The sequence below is a fragment of the Prosopis cineraria genome, unplaced genomic scaffold, assembly GCF_029017545.1.
Source record: "Prosopis cineraria cultivar Desert tree isolate PC_DT_omini unplaced genomic scaffold, ASM2901754v1 PC291, whole genome shotgun sequence".
NCBI classification, from domain to species: Eukaryota; Viridiplantae; Streptophyta; class Magnoliopsida; order Fabales; family Fabaceae; genus Prosopis; species Prosopis cineraria.
Window position 1 is genome coordinate 1 of NW_026555618.1, and position 27,138 is coordinate 27,138.

General features: G+C 30.9%; 3 protein-coding genes across 6 annotated transcripts; 1 reads left to right on the forward strand and 2 right to left on the reverse strand.

The window, feature by feature from the left end:
- Positions 1-21: 21 nt before the first annotated feature.
- Positions 22-3,906, reverse strand: LOC129296263 (protein GIGANTEA-like). The gene is made up of 7 exons (XM_054934852.1): positions 3,724-3,906; positions 3,045-3,227; positions 1,685-1,756; positions 1,468-1,522; positions 1,205-1,347; positions 722-996; positions 22-61 (listed from the first exon to the last, which is right to left on the reverse strand). Exons 2-7 carry the CDS (start codon positions 3,129-3,131, stop codon positions 22-24), a joined length of 672 nt encoding a protein of 223 aa, XP_054790827.1. The 5' UTR covers positions 3,132-3,227; positions 3,724-3,906.
- Positions 3,907-16,024: 12,118 nt separating this feature from the next.
- Positions 16,025-21,922, forward strand: LOC129296265 (probable choline kinase 2). Of its 3 annotated transcripts, XM_054934856.1 has the most exons (9): positions 16,102-16,154; positions 16,364-16,574; positions 17,087-17,452; positions 19,565-19,683; positions 20,441-20,645; positions 20,748-20,865; positions 20,947-20,994; positions 21,076-21,176; positions 21,553-21,922. In XM_054934856.1, the coding sequence occupies exons 3-9, from the start codon at positions 17,093-17,095 to the stop codon at positions 21,646-21,648; spliced, it is 1,047 nt and encodes a 348-aa protein (XP_054790831.1). In that variant the 5' UTR covers positions 16,102-16,154; positions 16,364-16,574; positions 17,087-17,092; the 3' UTR covers positions 21,649-21,922. The 3 variants fall into 3 exon arrangements, with proteins under 3 accessions (XP_054790830.1, XP_054790832.1, XP_054790831.1); XM_054934855.1 differs by lacking the exon at positions 16,364-16,574 and having other exon boundaries at positions 16,025-16,154; XM_054934857.1 differs by lacking the exons at positions 16,364-16,574; positions 21,076-21,176 and having other exon boundaries at positions 16,025-16,154.
- A 430-nt stretch (positions 21,923-22,352) lies between these two features.
- Positions 22,353-26,668, reverse strand: LOC129296264 (UDP-rhamnose/UDP-galactose transporter 6-like). Of its 2 annotated transcripts, none has more exons than XM_054934854.1 (6): positions 26,541-26,668; positions 24,524-24,769; positions 24,221-24,405; positions 23,947-24,147; positions 23,383-23,544; positions 22,353-22,983 (listed from the first exon to the last, which is right to left on the reverse strand). In XM_054934854.1, exons 2-6 carry the CDS (start codon positions 24,651-24,653, stop codon positions 22,693-22,695), a joined length of 969 nt encoding a protein of 322 aa, XP_054790829.1. In that variant the 5' UTR covers positions 24,654-24,769; positions 26,541-26,668; the 3' UTR covers positions 22,353-22,692. The 2 variants fall into 2 exon arrangements, with proteins under 2 accessions (XP_054790829.1, XP_054790828.1); XM_054934853.1 differs by having other exon boundaries at positions 26,501-26,662.
- Positions 26,669-27,138: the final 470 nt, after the last annotated feature.

The following is a 27,138-nucleotide window of genomic DNA, read 5'->3' on the forward strand; positions in this document are numbered from 1 at the left end:
AAATTACCAGTTATAGGAGGCTTAAGTCTCCAGCGGCATATTACCCATGACTCCACTGCACCTGTTGATGCATGACAATATCCATCATTTAAGGGAAAGGAAACTTACTCGGTGCTCAGTGCCTAAGCCCACAACAGTGAATAACTATTATATGCAAAAAAAAAAGAAAAAACAGTTGACAAAAGGTATTCATCATAGTTAAGATATATGTCCATCACTTGTTCTCAGTTCAAGGGGAGAAAAGACTGAGGAAAACTAAGATTTGGAATGTCAACAATTTGATCTTCGTTCTTCAGACAAATCGAATATATTCAATAATTTTGTGGACCTAAATGATGAAATTCATGGTAAAAGGAATAATTTAATGAACTGGAACACTGCTAATTGACAACAACCTCCTTTTCTTATTTATATGCTGCTGTGAAAAATGCTGACAATTACATTAAAAAAAGAACAGATGATAAACTACAGAACTTTATATTCTTGTAAACTAATTTTTAGATGAAGGATGGGTGATCATAATCCCAGATTATTTTATATCCTTTAATATAGCAATGAAAAGGGTTTTGAGAAAATTACATTATGATTTAGAAGTCAATCAGTTTAGGAAGGAAAAACCAAAAATAGAGGAAATATACCAATAGAGGAAATATACCATCTTCCCAAACCAAAAGAAGAACCAAAATATTCATCTCTATGTTGTAAAAAAAAAAATACCCACCACCGGAAATAATCACTTCTAATGCCCAGAGGTGCAGCCAACAATATATCAGTTATCCAAGGAGACAAGGGCCTTATAGGTTTCCTCTCCAGTTGTGTCAAACAGCTACGGTCACGTTTCCCATCAACAGAATTGCTTGTTGTTGCATGGCTGCCACTAGTGCTTCTTTCTGTTTCACTGCACTGTCTTTCCGTTTTGAATATGGGACGATTATAATGAGTTAAAATTCTCAAAATTTCACCACATGCCAGAGCCCATTGCTCTGAATATTCATTCTGCCAAATAAAAAAAAACAAATAAAATTATTGATAGGGAAGCAGAGTGAAGATGCCTTGATTAAGCAATAAGAAACTGAAAGACAGAATGAACATTCTAAATAATAAACTTCAAACCATGAATCATACTGCTTATAATGAACAAGCCATATGTCCTGTTAAATTAAATCTTGTGAATAAAATTAGAACATCAGCCAAGGGATTTTACCTCACTTTGTGGGCAGAATAAGGAAATGAAAGAAGCAAATGGAGGACTAGTCTTATCATAGACTAGAGTCCCATCAATAACAGATGAAATCATTGGAAGCACAACCGCATGACCATGCTCAGGATGATGAAGGACGAAAGTTGCTGAATGAACATGTCAATACATAAGTAGTTGTTATGCATGGAACAAAAGTAGGTTCATCGTCAAAATATTTTCGTTGAATCAGACACAGCATAAACTAACATGAGTTAAAGCATAAGTACCCAGAACATCATCAAAGAGGAGTGTCTCCCTCGATGGATACCGGTTCCGGATTAACTGCCAAAGTCATACAGATTATTGAGCAAGTGAACATTTGATACAACTCTTGTATGGGAAAAAAAAAACCAAAATTTGATTGATTTGAAAATAAGATTAATTTGTGAATATTTCTCTTGAAACTTTAAATATTGTCTATAAATGAAGTTGCATTCGCCAGACCTCAGCAATATCATCAGGGAATTGTTCTGACGTGAACTGACCAAAGAACTCAACATAGGCAGCAATTTGATCCTAGGAAAACATTAAATTATATCATAAGAAACGAGGATATGGAATGATAATTATGAGCTTTCGAAATGGAAGAATATAAGAGAAACCATGAATATAGACTCGGGAACACTTATTCACAAAATGATTATGCTGTTATCTGACATCTAAAGCATGGAGCAAATAGCTATCCAATAATCTTTGGCGTGAAAAATTACTGAAATAGAACTTATGAATATATCGGAAAAATAGATGAGAAACAACAGGGAGAAAAGATAGCAAAATCATTTTCCAGTTCCAAGTTATTTCACAGTTTAGCCTGTGTCAGTTTAGAAAGACTTCCTAATTATATGTCTGAACAAATCCACCTTTAATTTGCATAATTCAATTTTTCAGATTCTAAACTTTTCTGTAGCAGTATCCTCTACAATTAGGCATTACCTCCAAATTTCTCAGGTTAGTAACTCAAGGCTGGCTCAAGTGGGTGCGAGTTCAGATACAAAGTTGCATATTTAATTCTCCTACTGTACTACAAAGATTTTGTCTGGATAAATAGCCATTAGTGTGATCTAATGATGATGCAAGACCTCCCAAATTAATCAAAACCTTCATACTGCTAAGTACAATAAAGGAAAATGCTTAACAATAACACGCCCCCAAGTAGACTGTGGGCCTCAGGCTTAGCATGGAATCTGAGATCAACTGCACTATTCATGACTTGTAAATATTGCAGCTCCCAATAAATTTTATCGCATATATTGATGATATTGATGTGCTGATTAGCTTCTAAAGATTTCCACCTAATGACATCCCTTCATACATGTTTCCTATGGTTGTTTTGATGAACTCCAGCCTTCAGTGCATATAGCATCAATGAAATAAGAGAATCTTGATGAGGATAACTAGATTGTGGGATTGTGCTTTACATGGAGCTGGAAGTGAGTTACACTATTCACTGTGTTGTATGTGTTTCATAGTTCGTTCTTGTAGTTCAAGAATTTTGAATATCAAACTATGGGAAACATAGGGTACCAAATTTTAAAGAAAATTTATCACTTCTCCTTCTCTTAGAAATAACGTAACCAAAAACCAAAAAAGAAAAGAAAGAAAAGAAAAGAAAAGAAGAAGAATACGTGGAAGGTTCTCCACCCAAATAAAAGTCCTGAAAATCTTCTTCCATTCTTTGAAATAGATGCTTCATATTGAATGTTGAAATTTTATTTATAATCTGCTATTCTGCTAGAAATATTTCTCGCTCAAATCCAGAAGTGACCGATAAACATTTGTAATGAAAACTGGAAGTAATAGGTACCTTTTTTTGTTGACTGTCTCGTGGGGGAGGCCAGAACAACGAGGAGAACTGAAGACGGTCAATCCACCTTTCACTTGGACCAGCCATGGAATAGGAAATATACTTCTAATACCAGAACCAATAGCCCAGAATCCGGCCGACCGGCTACCAATCAAGGATTAAAATATCGTAATTCAACATTCCCTGTTAGAAATGCCCACAGATGTTAGTATTTCCGTCTACTAAGAAAAATGGATCAATCGAGCAAAGCGAATCGCTGTATATTTCTTTCTTCCTTTTTTTTTCATTCTCGTGGGAACCAAACACAAGAAATTATTTTTGTGAGGAGGCAACCAAATGCATCTCCCAGAAAAACGCAGCAATTTACTGCAAAAAGTAGATTTCGACCAAACAACAAGCAAATCTTAGGGAAATAATACAACTGAACAAAACTGAAAGGAAAATGATACTGAATCCTCCCGGAGAGTTACTCAGTTTTCTTCAGAACCAAACAGTTCAGCAGCCAGAAAGAAAGAAATTTAAAGAAAACAATCACTGAAATATCTAAGAACATAAACAAAGGGAAAATTAGATCCACTAATCTAAGAAAACGGAATCATCATCAAAAATAAACAAGAGAACAGCAAAAAATTTTGTTCAAAAAAATGCAGCAGAATAACTCCCAAAAAAGAACCCGTACCTTGCACTCCGTGAATAAAGAACCGATTGATTAAGAAACTAATCACTCTGATTTGGAGGGCGATATGCTAAAACCTGGAAAAATGGGAGTGGTAAGTTCTATAATAAAAATATTTGGTGCATGAATTGGGAAAATTAAGGAGGTGGTGGAGGTTTTACTGAGAGAAAGGAGGAGGGGCAGAGAGATATAGAAGATCTTTAGGAGCTCTAAGAAGCTCGGATTGTGAGCTGACGTGGCAATGATATTTTCCTGTCGCCTCAGAGGCTGGGTGTCACGTCATCTTTGTCTACAGTACCGACCATGTATAGTGTATGCTCTAATCTTTGCTCCATTCCATTCACATGCATGAATTTGATTCACTGTCCGTCAGGCATCCAAAGAGAAAAATATAAATATTGCTTCAAATGCTAAAAGCCAATTTAAAAATAAAAATTCTTCAGGCCAAAAAAAAATTAAAAATAAAATTAAATTTGAAACTGAAATATTCATTCTCTTATCATGGAGAAGTAGAAATATATAAATTCAAACTAATGTACTGTATAAAAAAGCCCATGCATTTATTTTTATTTTTATGGCATCTAACATTTACTAAAAATGCTTTGCTATTTTTTTAAATAATATTTAAATTTGAATTTATGTTATCATTATTTATTTATAGTTTATAACAATTAAATTCAAATAAAATGCATCATAAAAGACGGAACTCAAGAGAGATGCAAAGAAAAGTATTAACATGGCTTAATTAATTTTAAATTACGGGTTCGGCATTGCAAATTTAAAAGAGAAAAGGCATGCAAGGAGAAGATGCTTGCTTGAGGTGGGTAAAAACGGACAAAGAGACTAGGGCAGCGAAATTGCCGAAAGAATCGGGGTGTTAAAATAAATGTATTGAAAATCAGATTAATGATTAAATTAATTGAGACATTAATTCAAAATTGATGGTGAAAATCATAATTAAATCATGATGAAATGAATTGTAAATAAAACAATTCATTGAATAAGTCAAAATGTTAATCCAATAATTTAATAGATTTGACTTCTTTAAAAGAAAAATTAAATAATAAATGGGCGGTGCGGAGGAGCTAGCTAGGGTGAGTTGAGGGGACACGGAGGCAATAAAAAAATAAAATAAGAGTAATAGGGAAGGTGTGCTTCCCTGTTGCGTTGTCAGCTTGTGCTAGATATTTCTGGGTGGTTTTATTTGGACTTTGCCAGCTTCCCTCCAGTTTCACTAAACCACTAAGTATTATTGACGTTTATTTATGCCGTCTAATTGATGGACTTCTCAATCATACCCGTGCGTCTCCTTTTTCATCCAACCTGAAAGTCTTGAACTGCTAGTTTGTGTTTGCCAGAAGCCAGAACGAACAAGAACAAACTACTAACTTGTGTGTTGCACAAATATCTCCCGAAGCTTGAACATGAACCCACGAGGCACATATATGGGAACAAGACACAGTGACACGCTAGCAAGGCACGTCATATCCATCAAATATTGTTAATATTATATGATGATTAATGCTTCTGCGTCAAATAATACACACTGTTTTGAATAACAATTTTTATATTCACAAGCTTAAATGTGTGTAATATATTTAAAATCACACAACAAACATTTATAAACATGAAAATAAGCGGCATATTTTTCTAACCGCGAGGGGTTTGTCATTTAATTTATTGTTCCTGAAAGTAAATTAGTCTCCGACTCTGCTATTGACAAAAGATACTTTCGTTAAAAAAAAAATAATGAAATAATTACGTGCATAGATAGATAACTACCTATTCCTTATTCGTTGTCTAGTTAGCCTTTAATCATGCAGACTGAATGGGGCAAAGATGATGCTTTATGAAGGGAATCATCACCCATCAAGTGGCACCAGAGTGGTGTCTTTCATCCAATGAATATCAATTTATGTGCCTAGTTTTAAAAGTTATGTGTGCATTACTCATTACTTATTATTTAAATTTAAATATATTCATATTTTCACACTACACGGAGGAGTTGACTTTTTCCCCATCAAATGTTTGGTGAAGTGGGATCTATTTATTCAAAACACTTCACACTAGTATAGTGGGTCAACTTGTTTAGTCGTACCATAAATATCTAAACGAATTCCGACCAAGTGAATGAGCGAAATCATAAATCAAGTTGAACCCGGCATACATATACATGTATGGATGTATGTTTATGTTTGAGTGGCTTTACTTGATTTGCCTCAACCAAAATCCAAAAGAGCTCACTGGTTTTTGCTAAATTAAATGAGGCAACCTCATATCTGGCACCCACCCATACACTATATACATCTAATCGGATCTTATTATAATAATAGTATGTGAGCAAATGTTAAGCAGAACATTTCAAATTTTTAATTTAAAGTTTTTGTTAATTAACTAATTTAGATCTCTTGATATTAATTACTCACTCCGTCTCAAATTATAAGGCATTTTTTAAATAAGTTTTTTTATCCCAAAATATAAAACATTTTGAGTAAATTAAGATTTCATTAAATATAACAATTTTAATATTATTATTTTTCTCTTTATAATTAATTTTCATCAGTTTTCTTTTTAATATATTAAATGATGGGTATTTTTAAAATATTATATTTTTATTTTAAAAAAAATAAGATTGTTAAATGTAATTAACGAGAGTTATTGATATGTAAGATTTTATTTAAAAGTATTTTATAATTTGAGATAAAGGGTGTATTAAAAATAATTAAACCCTTGGCTGGCCTGTTGGATGAAAAATGTTTTATCATGCATAACGCTACAAATCATATCATACTAATATATCATCATAAGATATTAGAATTATTGTTCATTTTACTTTTCTTTAAATTCTTTTAGCTAAACCATGCATACGATGGTCCCCAAGTCCAACAATATTAGGCCTTTTTCTATATTCACATTAAAAAAAAAAAAATCAAACTAGGCAAGGTAACAAGGTAGCTGCAAAAGATCATGGGGAAGAACAATCTAGAATCATGACAAGTAAGCTACTCTATCGTATATAATATGTTATGAAATATGTTTATATAAAAATAATAATCATGGCTTTGATGGAAAAGTCTGATCGATATATTCCTACCGGTATTTTCGAGGTAAGTCTTTTGTTGCTTTTTACATTACAAGTCTTTTAGAATCTCAAGACTATATTTTTTCCAGTCCTAATTATGGTGGGCAAAGTTTTAAACTTTATTTAATTTTGAATATAAGGTAAAGGTATAATACTTATTTCTTTTCTAATACTGTCCATCTTTAATGCACTAAGTCGTAATTTCTAGATAAATTTAATTGCAGTCATTAATTTTAGTGAAGGGGGAAAGTGAACCGTCCGACATTTTTTATATGTTTAAGGATATTAATTATCATTAACTGTGAAATTAATTACTTTTCTCATATAGCTAGAAATAGAGAGAAAATTAATAATATTTGTCTTGCTCTACGCTCATCTAATCTAACAATTTAACTATTTTATTTAATAAAGTTAAATGCGCATGCTTGTTATTCTAATGCAATTAAACGAGGGATAAATTTAATAAAGTACTATATTATATTTTTATATATTTAATCATGCAAGAATTTTAAAAGACCAAAGCAGCATTGAAATTTGGAACAGAGGGAGTAGATTATCTTAATTAGAAAGGAAAACGAAAGAAAAGTCTTGGTGGGAATCTAATCACCTGTCGGTCAAGAAAAATCAAGATTCAAATTATTATTAAATGAAGGCCAATTGAGGAGCATACAAGTGTTAAGGAGAGGGGGCCAGAATCAAAAGAGGAGGTTGTTTTTATTGGGGCCAGAAGTCAGAGGACAAAAGTAGACAGTTACTTCGTTGGTTACGGTTTGATTTACTCGGTGGAGCTGCTATATGGACAACGTGTCGCCTCCATATACGTACACGTATCACTGTACATAAAGCTTGGTGGGGCCGTGTCGGCAAAAGATAATGTTATTTTAAGAGCAATGGACGGCTTCAGAATTAAGATAAGCACCCGTGTTGATGTTGATGTAATGCTGGAATTGATTAATAACTAATTAGTATGGAGTATGGTTTAACAATTACAACTGCCAAGACTAATCCCAGTTTTCTATGAATCCATGGGCTCTTTTCCTACTGAAAAATCACAATCATCCATAATTCAGGTTAAAGTTAAGATTTAAATTGAAAGACCCCACAATAAAATAGAATGCTTGCGAGAACTATGAGTCACAATCTTTATAAATATCTGAAACTTACGCTGTTAATTTCTTCTTATTCTTTTCAAACAAATATGTTTTAGGTGCAGGGTGTTTTTAAGGTGGGCAAATTTAATTATGTATACTATAAAGTGAGGATTTTGAGTTTAGAAGTCACACGTGATACTAGAGAGACATGTGTTGCTTGTTCAAATTTAGTTGAAGGCAATTTCTGATGATTTTCCCCTTTTGAGCAAAGAAGGCAATTTACCGGCGGGTCGTTTAATTTGCATGAAACCCATAATATGCCGAATAAATCAAAATTGGAACGCTTCCAATAATCTTAATCCAATGCATGTTCTTGCTAATAGGAATAAAAGTCCACGTTCTAACTTACTCCCTCCGTTAAAAAATATAAGACATTTTTAATCAAATTTCATCCTTCAATAAAGTAGTTATCTATTTTTAAATTAATTAACCATTTTTTTTCATATTCATCCCTATTAAATACCCTACAATAAATATAAAATCATTATTAATAGAGGCACTTTTAAAAAAAATAATAATTACATTTTAAAAGATTAAAAATGCCTTATATTTTTCAACATTTAACTTTTTAAAAATGCCTTACATTTTTTAATGGAGGGAGTATATCCTAAACATCTAAATACTTAGTATATTTTGTAAAATTTAATCAAAGGAATTTCAAAATAACACCCAGAACGGGCTAAGGACATGAATTATGTTGACTCAAAAAATGGCACGTCACGAAATTTACCAGCAAAGCCATTAATTTTCTCATGTCATGAACTGTGAGTGTGTCGACCTTCAACGCTCTATTTCATTTTCAAAAGTAATTAAAGAAGCCTAAAAACGCAACTCAAAGGTGAAACAAATTTTAATTAAACGGGAAAAAGAAGTTGCAAAGAAATGAAAAATCACAAGCTTTGAAAAGTAATAAAGGTTGAGGTTTCAAATGTTCTGACATCATTTATTATATTAGAGCTGACACAATGAAAACACAAATGATATCCAAATTAATCAAATTATGCTATAATAATAACAACAGTCCTGCATTTTTTTTCTCATGCATGTGTGAAGTAATTTCCATCACCACGGTGCTTTGACATGGAGTTTAAAATGAATCACATTATTAATTACTTATAAATAACATGTAATTTTTTTATCACGCATGGTATGTTTTTATTGACAGTAAATTCTATTTAAAATATTGTCAAGAACTAAATATAAATATATTTCTCGATGAAAATTTGAAAAATAAAGCATAAGTTCATCACATTTTAATAACTTAGTCCCTATCACTAAATCTGATTTCATTGGTAATCAAATAACTTTTTCTTGCGTGACATGTGGACATTAACATGCGCAAAAACATGAAGCTGGCTTTCGTTTCTGTTTAGATTATGGGTGAACACTTCATTAGAAAACTACATGAAACCAACATTTGAGCAGAACTTTACAAGGACTAAAAACTGTCCAGACATAGACACGTGCAAATGTTCCCGCTATCCTGCCCATCACTGTTCTCATTTTATCTCACTGTGCTTCCTTCAGAACATGAATGAGATGTTGCTCAGAATATGTTGCGTCTGTGAATAAGTCTTTTTCAATTGCTTTATTCCAGCCCTCTTCGGTACCCAAAAAAAGTGTGGGCTGAGAATTCAGCCCATTAAAGAGTCAATTGCAACCATTTGGGCTTTCTCTTATCAAAGCGGCCTTCTTTAGGCCTTTCATTCTTCGGGTTCTGGGACATCTTGTGGCATTGGCAACTGCCTTCTGGTTCTCTGTTTTCTGGCCCATTTTGGTATTATCCTTAACAACATATAACAAACTTAAGCTTGAATTCTTATTATAAAAAATAGTCACGTTTAATACTCAACAGTTTCAATTGTTTTTATTAAAAGGATACCTGTGGATTGCCTGAAAGAGAAAAACCATATGTTTCAATTTTTTTAAAAAAGAATTTCCTTCTCATTCCAACAATTTATAAAAACGGCAAAATTTAGTACACTTTCCAGTTTTTTCCATTGACATCAGAATATAGGACAAAGTATGAGAACAAAAATTCAATTGTTTTGCCTTCATTTAAAAATATTAGATATATGAATTTAAATATCTAAATTTTTATCTTCCTAAAATTCTTGGGTGAAGCGAGAAAGGTTTAAACTTCCTTGTTAAAATAAATTGCCTACTCTGGCCTGTTTTTTTCACTGTACGAATATGTTTCTGCCAAGGATGTATTATTTCGTGCATGTAAATAAACCGAAATTTTGATGTGTGATAATACTTCATATTTCATGCTAATTGCATTGTAAATAAAAAAATCTATTTCTGGCTTAAGAATCATTTCAAAGTTTGATTCTTGAAAGTATTCATGGAGAGTATTATTTAAAGAAAATAATTCCTTAAATGATGCTTAAATTTTTTAAGAGATTAGTCTCATTGAGAAATAAAAAAAAAAATCTAGTATTCTTAGAAACTAGATCTTGACATACACGGGAATGAATTTTCACTCGTGCATAAGTACGGTAGAACCTACTTGAGATATTTTTGAGTATTTATAAGGATCTTTTATCATTTGAAAGGTAAGCATAAAATAAAAAAAATTAAAATTTTTAAAAAACTTATTTTTGTGTACTTGTAATATGTTGCTTTATGTGAATTTTAATTAAAAAAAATTCTATTTTAAAAATTGCTTTACACAAATATATTAAAGATATAAGTAATAATTTATTTTTATTTTAAAACATAATGCTCCCATATAATAGATTTAAGAAGGCAACACCTATATTTGTGCTTTTCTTTCAATTGATATGAGGGTGAAACTCTGAAATTGTGTTAAAGAATAAAGTTTCTTTACATTTTACCCCATAATTAATTGAAGAAGAAAATTTATTTTTCAACAAATATTATTAAATTTGTTACTATTTGCTCCATCTAAATTTCCAAGTGACAATTTTTATTTTACAATGTGTTTCCCTCATGCATACTAAAAATTATAAATATTTTTTAAAAATTTAGCATATCATGCAAAATAAAATTAGCTTATTTTCTTAAGAATTTGTTGGGCCATGCATCATGAGACAAATAAACCATGTACCCTAATGAATCATGCACTATAATTTATGTCATAATAATACCTATAAATCATGATTATAGCCAAAAGTAAAAATAAATATGAATAATGATTTTAAATTAAGCAAGTAGAATAACCAATATTATAGTATTATTTATTAATCATATAGATGCCTATAATGATAAAAAATAATAACTAAGAGATATTTAGAGTTAGGAGGTGTGCAATGAAAAATAAATTTATCAATCTCACAGGATTAAACTTGAAGTATATGATTGCAATATTTTTAGTAAGTTTTTAAGTTATGATATACTTGTATACTTCATCCGTTTAAAAATGTAATACATTTTTAATTAAATTTTATCTTTAATAAAGTAGTTATTTGTCTTCAAATTAATTTTATATTTTCATATTTATTCTTATTTAATGAGGTATTTTATCATAAAATAAATATAAAGTGATTTATTTAACAGGGTTACTTTAAAAAAATAATAATTACACTTTAAAAGACTAAAAATATATTAAACTTTTAATATCAAACCCTTCAAAAAATGCCTTATATTTTTAAATGCATGGAGTTTATTAATAATAAATTTGCTACCTCATGCATATTAAGAATATCGACAATAACTTATTTTGTTTCTAGGTATACTATTTTATAATTCATTACTCCTATGTATATGAAAAACGTAATAAACAATTCGTTATACATCATATGATGTGTTATTTTCACATAAATTAAAATTTAAATGATAATTTTTTTACTTTAAATTTTTTAATTTTGAAATAAAATTATATTTTATAAGTTAAATTTTAAAATTTACGTATTATTGTATATATATTAAAATTTAAATAACTGGTTATATTTTAAATTTTTCCTGCATACATGTTGAAAACATGAACAACATCCCCTGTATATTAAAAAAATTGTATTTAAATGATATAAAATAATATCTATAAATTTCAGTGAACTTTTCTTTTTTTAATATTTTTTCATTTTATTTTTTATAGAAAAATATAAAATTTTTTCTTTCTTCCTTAAAAAGCCAAACTTCACATAAATTTACTTTAAATCATGAACAATTATATATAAAAATATGTTACTAATGTATATTAAAAATACAAAAAATAATTTATTATTTCTATATGCGTTATTCTCATGTAAATTAAAATTTAAACAATAAAACATATTATATTATAATTTTTTTTAACTTTATATTTTATTGTACAATTTATTATCTTATATCCATACAAAATACAAACAACAAATAATATATCTCATACCTATAATTTTAACTATTAATCTTATATTTGCTATTATTATTATTTTTATCATGAACCCCACATTTATTTATTTTTTACTATAAGGCCCACATGATATTTTAACATACAAAATATTTCTTTTAACAAAATTGTTACAATTCACTTGAGTGTAGATGAGCAGAAATAGTAATACTTTCAAATCTGACTCTTAATAAAATAGTTGTTTGTCTTCAAACTAACAATATTTTTTTATATTTAATTTTATTTAATAGGTATTTCATTTTAAAATATATGTAAAGTAATTTATTCATTAGAAGCACTTTTGAAAAAAAAATATAATGATTATATTATGAAACATTAAAAATATCTTATATTTTTTAATATTTAATCTCTAAAAAACTTATATTTTTGAACATAGGGAGTATGCTTTGCATATATATATCTGTGTGTGTGTGTGTGTGTGTGTGTGTGTAAATGTAAGAAAGTTGCTAGAACATCTCTAGTGTCATTTTAATTTTTCCCCTTCTTTGTTATCAATTCATTGCATGTCTGATAATTATAATGAATTCAATGGTTTGAAACTTAAATTAAAATGTTCTATTCTACATTCTGGAAGAGATATTATGCTAAAATTTTGGACCCGTTGGGTTTTGAAGTCAGACAAATTAAAGTCCTTTTGAAATGAAATTTCATTTGAGACCTTTGATTTAGATTTAGATTTTCTTTAAAAGGTTAATTCCTAACTACTTTTCAAACCATAGTTAATTGTGCTTTTTAAAAATTTAAAAATAATCCTCGTTACTTTTTTTTTGTTTTGAAAAAAAAACAATTTATTTTTTAAAAAGTAAAACCATAACAACCAAAAGGCCCTTGGTTAATTTAAAAAAGGTTAATAGATATCATAAATTTTAAATTATTACGTAAGTAATACCTTAGACCTTAAATTTTTAAAATGTAAAACAACTTTCTTTAACTTTTAAATTTTGAACCCCTGAAATTTTGTATTAAATTAGAAAAAATGATTGTTATTTTTAAGAGGTAAGATGAGTGACTTATCAATGTGCGACTAGGTTCATAACAATAAAAATAATGATTATTTTTTAACTTGATGGTAAGATTTTAGGCATTTAAAAATTAAAAACTGAAAAAAAATGTATACATTTTAAGAATTTAAAATTTAAAATATTATTTGTTTGATATAGTTTAGGAACCGATGCCCTTTAACTTTATTTAAAAAAGAAAAAGAAAAAACAGAGATACATGAAAAGCAAACGGACAACTTGAACAAAGACCCGGACAAAAGACAAGACTACGAAAGAAACGAGGCTCCAACAAAGACACCAAAATTCAACAAACAACACGTGCAACAAGGAGAAGCCTGAGACATCTTTGGAAAGCGTCAGCAGGGGGAAAGATTTGTGAAGCAGCACCACCAGCCAGTCGTCATCTGCTACAGAGCTCCGCCAGCAAACTGGAGTGTTAGGATTTGACGTATTGCAGCAATTCATGAAGAAGCCACGGTCAGAGAAAAAAGCTCATCAGCTATAACAAGTCGAAGATAACTTACAGAAACAAATCAACTATAAAACCGTATCAGGAAAATTCCGAATTGGGGTACAAATATCTATTGTTTTTTAGACTTACCGTAGGTGCCTTCCACGTGTCTCAACCCTGTCTCTGTCAAACGAATCGTAATCACATCACCAGGCTGTGACCCAGGGAAGAACGAGGATAGGAAAATATCATTGCGTTAGATTTTACTTTTTTTTTTCGGGGGGCAAATATCCACTAAACTGAATTAATAGATGCACTGCATTATTCTAAATTGCAGGACAAGTTAAAATAATATTGCGTATATAAGTAAAATATAATAATAATATTTTTCAAATTTATTTTTTAAAAAATAAAAATATAAACTTTTAAAAATATCATTTATTTAACTTTATACATTTAATTCTACATGTGCTATACTTATTTCAATTCTTGTTCCACTTAAAGAGTAATATTAAAAAAGTATTATTAATAAAATTTTATTTTTTATTAAATTATCTTATATCTTGAGATAATAAAATGCTTGTAAAATTATCTTATAATTTGAAATTGAGATTATGATTATTCATTAGAAGTAGTTAATTAAATGTGAAAACTTGTTATCAGGAAAAAATAATAAAAAGGGAAAAATACATTTTTTGGTCGAAAGGGAAAAATACATTTGAGTCAATTAAATTAAATATTTTTTTCGTCCCACTCACATTCATAAATCATATACGATAATAAACTAATGGGGGGAAGCATACTCGAATGATCAATTAAAATAGAATTAATACTCATATCTTTTAAAGTCTAGATATCTGTATAAATCAATAAAAGTCCAGACATGTCTTCAAAAAAATAAATAAATACGCTGATTTGCTCATTCGAAAAACTTTGCATGACAACTATGATTTTTTTATTTATAATTTTTTGTCTATGAAATATAAGAATATCTTAAATTTTGATGTGTCCTGATTTTCAGAACCTTAATACAGTCTTGACTGTGTCTTTTCATTCAAAAAAAAAAAAAAAAGTCCACGCATCTGCCACCACGAAAGACGGAAGTTATGAAGCGAGAACATCAATGAATCATTCTTGAAAAAGTTTAAAATCTGATACCATTTTGGACAGAATGCATGCTGTTAAAACTTAAATTCACTTGTTAATTATTATTTTTTTCAACCCAAAACACCAACCATTTTCCTTTGGCTAATCTTGATTTAAAATATAAACAATTTGGTATATATAATTTTTTTTCATTTTATTTTTTTATTTATTAACTTAAATATTTGTGTAGATGTATCTCTCATTCATAAACTATATTGGTAATTAAAATTAAGGATAAAAAAATTACGTATTTTTATAAAAATGAGTGCTTTATTGATATATAAATTTTGTTTAAAAACTATTTATATTTTGAATGAAAGGCAATAATATTTAGTTGTTAAAAGTTCTCGCCACGTATGAAAATCTTTCAAGGTGGTTGATTGATATTCTCCCAACCATAAAATTCTTTTATATGGTCAAAGTGCTGTTTGCGGATCTTGAATTGAACGGTGATGAATGGATAGAATAGAATTTGGTGCCCTCAAGTCCAAGGAGCTTCACAATCCATTCTTTGAGCAGAGATCCTCTCAATTAAAATTTCTACTTTTCAGTTTCAAAAGTGTAAGCAACTTTCATGATTATCAGAAGGTATCTGGGCAGTCTCTAATTTTTTATACAATATTGGAATTCCCTTTGAAAGTTGTACAAGGTCCGTTTAATTAAACCAAAAAAAAACTTGCCATGCTCATTATTATTTGTAGATTTAAACTATATACCACAATTCAAATTGGAAATCTGATAAGGTAAATGGTAGCTCATATATTGTTCAAATATAAAAAGAAAATAGTTAAATACAAAGGAGGAGAAGTGCAGGGGAATCCTAAAAAAAATTGGAACATTTTTTATGCAATGTGATTTTCTTGTTCTGTTGGTAAAAGCATACTATTGAAAGTCAACTCAATCCAACCAGTTGAACCAATACTTTATCTGATAATTTTTTTTAGGCCAAAATACTTTATCTGATTTAATGAAGTAATTTATTTGTCCAGGTTTGACCATAATTTAACCACCATTTTGGTTATCGATTTTTAAACCAATATTTTGATCGTTATAATGACAGGAAGGTACAGTAAATAAAGAATTAGAGTGTGTGTGTTCTGATTGGTCCAGACTTCCCTTTTTCCAAGCATTTGTTGGTTCCATTTTCTGACTTTTCCCATAAAGATCGTCACCGTCCTCATCCCTCTGCGAAAACACTAAAATCTTTCTTCCGCAGCTCCGACTCTTCCTCTTTTCTCTGCTTTCTTTGGTCCGTGCGCCATTTCCCTCTCCCGTTTTTCTCTCTTAGTTTATGTTTTGTCAACTCTTGATGATTTCTATTACAATTGTGTTCCTTAATCATCTCACTTTTGTTCATGTTTTTCACTTCTGATATCTGCACTTCTCTGTTTCTTCTTTGGCTTGAAAATATCTCAGTCAAACCAGTTATGTTCCTAATATTATTTTCTCATTCTTCAGGTTTTTCTCTTTTTCTGGCGTGCTTCTAAAACACCAATTCAACCTTTAGACTTTTTTCTCATTGGATTCACAGCTGGGCTGTTGAATTTTTCTTCTTTGTTTCAGTGGGTCTATCTGTTGTTCCTTCATGAAAGCTTGGCTTTGCTCTGTTTCTCTCCCTCTGTTCTTCAGATTCGATTGAACACCGAATCAACATTTCACTACACAGGGGGTTTGTCTTGCATTGCAATTCTGCAACCTGTTTCTTAGAGCTAATAATCTTTCTGAGTTATTGAGATGGATGATTGAATTTATTCCAGTTTTTCTGGTCTCTAGAATTTTACCTCATCTTTGTCGGTATGCTCTGTATTGATGTTTTGAAATGATTAATATTTTCTGAAGTTGAGGATCATCTACCTTTAGAGGCAAATTTGATCGTCTAAACAGTACTCTACTCGAAAAATTTCTTCTTTCCTGGTGCATCCTTTTGGATTCTTTCAATCATCAAAGCATAGCTCTGGGCTATAACGTCTATTTCAATTTGCTCTGTTTAGGACCATCTAACTAGCTTGGAACTAAAAATTCTGCATTTCATTTATCCGTTTAAGATCAAATAATCCTTAATTGAAAATCCAAATAGCATTTCAGTCTGAAAAGTGTCCATCTTTCTTGACGACTCTTTCTGGGTTTAGCCATTCGTGAAAGCTTAACCCTACTGACTCTGTTTTCTCTGCATCAAATCAGCTTGAAATGGCGATAAAGACGATGGAACTGTTGAAAGGAGGAGGGGTGACAGGGGAGGAGATAATGGAGGTTCTGGCGACGGTGGCTGCGGAGTTGGGTGACTCCATAGAAGAGGCAGAGGAGACGATGCAGGTTATACCGCTGAAGGGAGCGATGACGAACGAGGTGTTTCAGATCAAGTGGTGGTCCCAAAACGACTGCGTATTGAGGAGAGTGTTGGTGCGGCTGTACGGAAGAGGAGTAGAGATTTTCTTCAACCGAGAGGAAGAGATCAGGACGTTTCAGTGCGTGGCGGAGCGCGGCCAGGGCCCCCGGCTTCTCGCCCGCTTCGCCGCCGGCAGAGTTGAAGAGTTCATCAACGCCACTGTATGTATCCAGTATACCACACTTTTCTTACCTCTACAGTTATATTCATATTGCTGGTGTTACTGGCTACTAGTTTATTTATGTTTTAATATGTTTCATATAAAATTGAATAATTTTACTTTAACTCTTTTTAAATGATAAAATGAATATTGAAATTAAACACAATTGAAGTTTCAATTTTTCGCTAAATTATTTTTCAATTGTAATACATAAATTATTTATTTTTATTTTCGAATATAAGTTTTATCAATAAATTTATGACAGTTAAGTTTTTAACAAAATTTTTAAAAAAATAATTATAAATATTAATTTAAATAGTAATAAATTTAAGAGTTATAATTATAAATAATACATTTAAAATATAAATATAATTGTTACTTTATGGCTAAGTTTTTTATTTTCAACATTTCAATTAATATTTATAATTTATTTTTATAAAAAATTGGTAAAAAATTAATTGTCACAAGTTCTCTATTACAGGACTTTATTGTCATTCTCCCACTTCTACATTCTATACCTTTCATTAAACATAGAGTCAGTGCTATTAATTCATGAGAATTTATGTTATATAAATAACCCATATTTAGTTATTGGGAGAATTTTAATAAAAAATCATTGTAGAGAATTAATTTTAGGTGGATTTAAAAAAATTAAAATTTCAGTTTAGTCCAAAGAAAAAAATTAAAAGATTTTTTATTATAAAATGATTAAAATATCCTTCACTTATTATACAAAATTATTAATTATTAATTTTCTTACTCTACTTGTTAATTTAAGAATATGAGTTGCAAATTATATGAGTTGACATGTCAATAATTATATAAGACTTGACATCAGTTTTTCAATCAAAAGCAGCAGCATCAATTATTAAATTATTAATTTTACTTATTAATTTACTCATATCAATTATAAATTATTGATAAGTCTTGTAATTTACTAACATCAATTGTAAATTATTGATAGGTCTTATAATTTATAAGTAATGTTGGTAAATTAAGAAATAAAGGTAACAATTTAATAACTAATGTTAATGATTTATTGACAAACAGATATAATTTACAATTAATATTGATAAATTAATAAGTGCGGTAAGAAAATTAATTAGTGATCTTGCGTAACAAGTTAAGGATATTTTAATCTCTTCACTATTGATATTCTTTTGATTTTTCTCTCTTAGCATAAACTAAAATTTTAGAATTTTTTTGGACCCATATCAAATTAATTTTTTATAGTGGTCCTTAATTAAAATTCTCCTTTAGTTATTTATATTAATTTAATGGATTATATATTCTTATTAGATATTTGGATCTGCACATAAAATAAATTAAGGATGGGCAAATGATTCAAGGCCAGATGGGATATGAATTTCGTTGTCTGAATTTTTGTTGAAAGGTCTGATTGGTTCCCCTTTTTGTTTTCGTCTCCGCTTTTGACCTTTTTGTTTATCTTTGAAAACTTTTTTTTCCCTCCTCTTTCTCCTCTTTATAATTAGCTTCAAGAAAAATGCTAAACACTAAAGTGAGAGAATGCATATCCAAAGTGATGATTAAATTCATGCGTTTAAGAGCTTTGGCGAATATATGCTCTACTAATGAGTGACTCCCTTTTTCCTTTCAAGGACTGAAGGGTTGGAATTGCCAGATACTGAAAATTAGATTTAAAAAAGATTTTTTTTTAAATTTTTTTGGAGTAAACAAACGAATTGCCATTTTAATAAAGTTTAAAAGCTCTATATAATTAATCTGATTGATATACATCTTTTTAATAAATTCAAGTGAATTTTGACGTGTGAATAGAACAATTTGTAGTCAGCAACTTGCATATTTACCATAAAGTCATTTCAAACTCTTTTAAGATTTGAATGATTAGAGGGTGTGGTGGAATCATGTCTCTTTCTCACAAAAGATGTTACATTGATCCGGAACTGAATTTTCTAACTAAGAAAGCTGATAAAATGATAGAATTTTGGCCACACACATGGAAGTTGTAACAAAATGGTAACTCAAATAATGTTATCTAAAGACGGCACATCACGTCGTATATTCTCACCAACTAAATGTATATAACGAAATGCTTAGTAAATAAATTAATTGGACTTTTTATGTTGATTAGACATTATCAGCAGCTGACATCCGTGATCCAGAAATATCTGCTCTCATTGCATCGAAGATGAGAGAGTTTCATAAGCTTCGTATGCCTGGTGACCGAAAAGTCCAGATTTGGCACAAACTTAGATAATTGATTTCTAAACTATAAATAGAGAGAGAAAAATAGACGTATGAGTATTATATATACTCCTCTGTTAGAAAGATATAAATGATTTTTATATTTGACTTTATTTAATAAAATATTTCATTTAAAAATAAAAAATTAAATAATTTATTTATTAAAGATATTTTAAAAAAACTCATTAATTATATATTTAAAAGTTAAAATTGTCTTATATTTTTTAACATCTAACATTAAAAAAATATTTTATATTTTTAAAAAAATTAAAATTGTCTGTTTAATTTTTATTCTCATTTTGTATTTTTAAAAATTGTTTTGCAATACAAGTTTTAGAATTGCTTTTCAAAACAAAGTAAAATAAAAATTTGTTTAGCTGTATTAATTTAAAAATAATCTTAAAATTAAAAAATAAGCTAATAATGATGATGGTTGGTGGTTAATGATAATGGTTTATGATAGAATTTTGTTAAACTAAGTATATTTCCTATAATCAAATTTAGTGTGATCACAACATTTTTGAAAACAATTAAATTAAAAACATTTATTTAAGTTTTTAATTTTTTTTTATTTTTAAAATCCGAGAACAATTTTTGAAAACAGAAATCAAACATGCCTAAAGTCCCTTGTTTTTTCTTTCTCCATTTATTTGGCCCTAAACTCAGGGAGAAACCTCTTTTCACATAGACACCATGAAAAATCCGGATGATTAATGAATGAAATGAAAATATTGAGTGTTAATTTGGAGATTTATTGATACGCTAGGAAATGGCTTAATTTGGCAAAAAGTTTAAGTAGCACAAAGGACGCAAAGAATTTTGGGTTGGAGGAAATGGATGAAGAAATAAACAAGCTAGAGAATCTGATATCTGATTCTGAAGGACATCAAGAGATTGGTTTTTGTCACAATGACCTCCAATATGGTAACATTATGATGGACAAAGACTTCAGAAGCATCACCATCATTGTAAGTAATCAAACGTTACAAAAATTGTTCATGTCCTAATAAAAATTTGTAATTATAAATATTATGTTACCATGCTTACCAGTTCTGTTATTCATGACATAGGATTATGAATATGCAAGTTACAATCCCATAGCATATGACCTAGCAAACCATTTCTGTGAAATGACAGCAGATTATCACTCTGACACGCCTCATCTTCTTGACTACACTAAATATCCAGGTGAATCCATTATTCCTACCTTTATTATTATTGTTGTTGGATAATATCACATGAATTTCACTTTCGAGATTAACATGACAGATCTTGAAGAGCGTCAAGGGTTTGTGAAGATTTATCTCAGTGCTGAAGGTTAGTGAGTCCACTCATCAAACCTCATCTTCATTTTCTGCACTCTGTTACTTAGGGTATAAAAAGTAGAACTGCATGTAGGCAAGAAGCCAAGCAATGCAGAAGTGGAGCAATTAGTGAACAATTCAGAGAAGTACACCCTCGCAAATCACCTGTTTTGGGGATTATGGGGACTTATTTCTGTAAGTTTCATTTTTACTCTCTATGTTTTTATATATGAGGAAAAAAAAAACTGCATCATACAATTTAAAAAACTTTGTTAACCATAATAATTATGTCTGAAAAATAAAAAAATTAGACTAAAATACCCTATGTTAATTAATATAAGCATGCATTAATTATTTCTCATTAATATATATTATGAGGGACGATTTAAAAAATGTGTAATAAATATTTATTGAAATATATGATTTTGCTTATATAAAAAAATAAGTAAAAGATAATAATTTTTCCTATAAATATAAATAGAGGGAGTATTTCTTAAAATTAATCACTATGCTATGCGAATATAATTGAAGAGCTGAAGAATTAATCAATTATTCTCACATGCAATTGCAGAGTTATGTCAACAAGATTGACTTTGACTACAAGGAGTATGCAAGGCAGAGGTTTCAGCAGTACTGGCTTAAAAAGCTTACTTTATTGGAACGGTGAAGTTGAGCCTAGCATGCATTTCATCATGAATATGATATTTTAAGGCAAGATTTGTAGTGTAAATCATGTCAGTAAGTAATAATTGTGTTGTGGATTTTGATAATTTTTACTAATAACTGCCTTTCAATCCCTCTGTTTTGGGAATGAGCTAGAGAATTTGTAGTAATGTCATTTTTTCTTTCTCTTTTATCTAGCATCCACATGCATTAATTGATCATGTGCAGGTGTTAGGATTACTTATCAATTTTTTATGCGTTTAAATTTGTCATTTAAACCTTCCATTACTCTCAAACTGAATAAATTTACACTACTTAGATATAATTAGATTTCAATTTAGATTAGATTTAGATTTACAACAAAGAAAAATGTACAAAAAACTATATTAAATTAAAATTCATTTAAATATCTAGCGAATTCTCATGAGAGGGGGAAAAAAAATTCACGAAACCATTAACATAGAGTTGAGAAATGAGTAATCCATCCACATGCTATATATAAAGTAATTTGAAATTAGAAGTGAATTGCACAAAATTGAAGTAAACAACAACAACAACAAGCCTTTATCTCACTAGGTAGAGTCGGCTACATAAATTGTAAGACGTCATTGTGCTCTATCATTTATCAATTGCACAAAATTGAAGTATAAAGACTAAATTAAAAATGTATATAAACCTGTGAATTGAAAGAATCATGGCAACAACCGGTGAATTGAACCAGTCAATTTTAGTCTTATCAATTCCAAGCACACACAATGCAGGGTATAATGAGTCAAGAAAAAATAAGAATATATCCTATGGGAAAAAGATCAATTTTTTCATAGAACCTAGAACTACAAGAAATATCCAAAGCCTCTCGGGATCCAAAACAAGAATTCAAATTTTATGAATTACCGAATGTGACTAAAAGTAATTGGAACCGAAAAGTGGTTTTTAATTTAAACACTTCTGCTAGAATCAGCTACCTCTGTATCCTCATCAACTCATGCAAAGAAAACCAAGAACACCTAATAACCACAAAATATCAGTGGGATTCTATGAAAAGAAACTATCGCGTATCAGTTTTCATGGTGGGGAGAGAGTGGCTACGGCGTTCTTTTCCTCCTGGCTTTGAAGAGGCATTGCCGTACCAGATCATTCCAGCAACAGCTATTATCATCCCCAATACCACCTGCAGATTCAGACCCTCCTTTCCAAAGAAGAAGAACCCCAGAATCAAAACAAGAATTGTCTTCATGTGACCTAGAACTTGGAAAGAAACTGCGGTAAATCGGCCGATGCAGATGAATTGGCTGAGATTGGTCCCAACTGCAATACTGCATGACAGGAATATGAAAATCTGCCAAAACCAGCACATAAAAGAGATGGTTAGTGAACATTGAGCAATTGGCAACCAATATTAGACAATGGCAAAGAGCAAGTTATGTTCAGTATAATGGAAATAAACATGTGAATGAAAATGACATTGATTCTCGTGCTAAAAAAATGAAAAGGAATTAGAGTCAATGAATGACAACGAAGGTATTATAAACATTGCAGCGAAAAAGAATTCTCATTTTTTTCTGCACTCATATTCCACTTCCGGTTTCTGCAGCTATTTATTGAGGGGTTGTGAAGCATGCGGGAAGAAACTAGAAGCACACGCATCTCTGAAATTCGCATATACGTCCTCTCATCTTCACATAACAAATATTGAATGTAACTAAATATGTAAGATGGCTTTTGAGCCAGTACTTACCACAGAGCCAATGCTATAATCATATCTGTCTACTCTTTTGTTCGTCAAAAAATAATCTAGTAAAGGGCCCACTAACAATAGTGATGCTGCTTGTGCAGGCGCTGTATGCCCCAGAAGGTTGAAAGAACTCAATGAATACTTCCGTTGAAGAAAATGAACGTACTGCACATAAGATATTTGAGATTCCATGAGTCGTGAAGACGTGAACAGTAAATATACAAGTTAAGACCCAGACTTCTCAGACCATTTAGCGTCAGTCGTCACCAATTTGAAACATCATGAGCTTCTTTGTTACAGAACTGTACATTTATTACGACATAGCAGAATATTGTAGTATATAATGCAATATGAGCCAGAAATTGGTGCGTGAAACTACTTTCTGAGTTAATATTGCTGCTATATTTAGACAGAGATCATATTGCACAGATTTGTTGGTCTCTCGTTTTTTTCCCTTCCTTTGCTCTTCCATGTAAATTGGTGCATGGATCTGTTTATGAGTTGATTCCAACAATAAGGTTTCAAGTTTCAACAGATACAATCCAAGTCATGTAATGTACTGCTTACATATTGTTGCAGAGCAGTGCTCCATACTGCTATAAAGGCAGCGATGAATCCTTTTGCATTAACGCTCACATCCGTAACAGTGCAAACACCAACACCCAAAAGAACAAGACATATGCTTAGTTTTGTGTCTCTTGAGTAGCGAATCTTGTCAAAGACAACTTCCAATAAGCAGGATACAGGAATCATGCTCAACTTTGCAATCTGCCAATGGTCAAAAATTATAAATAACTGCCACACATGAATGGACCACTAGCTAAAACACAGGCCAACTCACTTGATAAAATCCAACTGAGTTCCACATAAGACTAACGTTCATTCCAACAATGGAGAAGTTAGCAAAGAGAACAAATTTCAGAAGATCAGGGGGTGGTAAATGAGAGGCTTGGACATATCCCAGACACCTTAGTATGGTCGTCATCAAAGTTGTAGTGACAAAGTGCATCCCTGTTAATGTTGTAGCTGCAGATGGTATAGGCAATTAAAAGAAAATAATTTAATATATAGGCATGCCAATGCATTAACCAAGAAACAGAATAATAGATCAACAAAAGGAATGTCATAGAAAAAAGAAATTTACCAAAACTGAAGCCATAAGAGGCCATCAGGGCTTTGTTTACTATGATTATTCCAACGGAAGTGACAACATTGAACATCCATGCAGCTGCATCAACTGCTGCCTTCTTATCAGCCTTAGTGGGTGGAGCCATGTTCTTTTTGTTTCTCACAACTTGCTACTGGTCTATTCTAACAGCCGCCATAACATTCAATCCACATTCTTATGATGATCCAGTCTTGAGAACCAACCCACTTAGCCGAATGCAATCTAAAATAGATGAAGATGGTCATGAGATTTGCACATTTAAGATAAATTGGAATATATGGAGAATCGGGCTATTTAATCACTTTAAAACACTAGCATTAAATAACTGATATCAACAGTCTCTGTCAAAGCAATTATTATCTGAATTCATCTTATGGCCATCAAAAGGGTCAGAATCCATATTAAGATATGTGAATTCAACAATGAACCACTGGTAATGTTTTTTATTGATAAGTTTTGAGTTTTGAAATGATTAATCAATGCTTTGAAATCTAGCATCTCCCTCATTCTTTCCTCTTATTTGTGGAAAGTGTCCACAATAGTCAAAATTTTGCCCACTGATAAAATATGAATTATTAAGGATTAAAGCTCACGCTACAGAATGAAAAATTCACAAGCCTAAAATACTGTCAAGAAATAAAACACTTTATACTCTTAATTTAAGAATTTAACAGGCCAATACCAACCCTTAAGAGATTTTTCCCTAGCAACACACTCTCATTTTCTCATCTGTCAGTCACCCTACCCTCTGTAAATCAAATAAAAAGCAATCCACAATTGCAAATGCACACTCTCCCATTTTCTCATCTACCAGTCACTCTACCCTCTGTAAATCAAATCAAAAGCAGTCAACAATTGCAAATGCACACACACTATTGATGATCCGTGATGTGAGTTCCACACTCACTTTTGCTAACCACATTTACATGCAATCACCAGCCACTACAACACAACTAGAGCTGCAATTCAAAGACCATGGTAAAATTCTACTTCTATATAAGATCCTTTCACTGATATCCTCAAATATTTTTACCACCATTAAACAAGTTTAGCCATGAATTGACCAACTTCAAATTATAAAAGAATAAAGAGATGTATGGGCTAGTTATCTCCAAAATCATATTGTAACTTCTTTAAAAATTAGTCCGCAAAGCAAGGCTTGAGTGGCCTACAATTCAGGCCATCATCGTACTTCTAAAACAATTAATTGAATATTCAACAAGCATCGAATGAGACTTCGTTGTCTGCTATAAAGCTGTTTCAGCAAGGAACCAACAGATCTAAAAAATTATATGGTGAATCCCTTACTCATTCCTCATTAATTGCAACTACTAATGTTATATTGAATTCGACTGAGAAACAATGGAACGAAAGATCACTGAACCAAATAGATCGCAGACCAAAAACACTCATCATATAACCACATTTCTTTGTCATTCTACCGCAAACAGCCCCCTGAGCGATGCATCATTTTAGTTTGTAAGCTGCACAACAAAGGGAAAACGAGGGCAGCACACACCACACGTTTGAATGAAATGCCAATACCAATTAGAATTTGGATTCATTGAGAAAGAAAGATTCTGGATTTACTAAACGATCGCGTTTGGAAGCAACCATGTGTCCAACTCGATCCATTATACCAACCGAAACCATTCCAAATTCATTAAACTCCAAGATACCTTTAAGTTTTAAGAGTCCAAAGCTGATTCCATAAGGATTTGAAAAGGCAAAACAACTCTAAGCTCAATGTAAACAAAACTCTAATCCAACTTTATTTTTCACATCCATCAGAGAGAGATCCAAAAAGGGTTCTCAGATCCAGAAGGGTAACATTGAGACGTAGTGGGAAATGACGAGATCCGCGTGCTGTTTTACTCCTAATTACAAAGATTTTTTTTTCCCAAACAAAAGGGAAGAGACGAGATTCAATTCAGAACGTCGTGAATTACCAACCTTGAACTGATTATGATATGATGAGAGAACAGATACTTGCCGTGAACGGAATTCCCGAGTGAAAATGCCGCCGGCGGGATCTCCGGGAGTGTTGCAGCCGTTGGGAAGCGGGAGGAATGGAGAAAGAGAAGCTTTACGGGGTGTTGAGTGGAAGTTCGAGTTTTCATTTTATATGATATGATGCTCCTGCAACTTAACATGTTTATTTGATTTTGTTATTCATACCCATCTATATATTTGGGGGAAAATCATAATTTATTTGGCCAAGAAGAAAGCAATGATTTGATCCTTATAATGTATTATATATACAAGTTTTTAATTGGATTTCCTATTCCTATAGGTTTAAATCTGTTAAATCACTCCTCATAATTTGTATCATTAAGCAACTTGGTTTTTATACTTTTCCAACGTTTTCAATCAAGACCATATAATTGCCAGCTATATAAGACACGGTTTGGTCCTTTGGTTGGGGTTCATGTGTTTGGCAATAGCTAGACGCTGTGCATGTAGGATGAAAACAAGGTGCGTGCGCAAAATGATCAGTTTAAACAAATCGCGTGATTTTATTTGTGAAAAGAATCGAATCTAATCTAATTTCCATATGTTTAGATTGGATTTTGATCAACTTTTTGATTAAA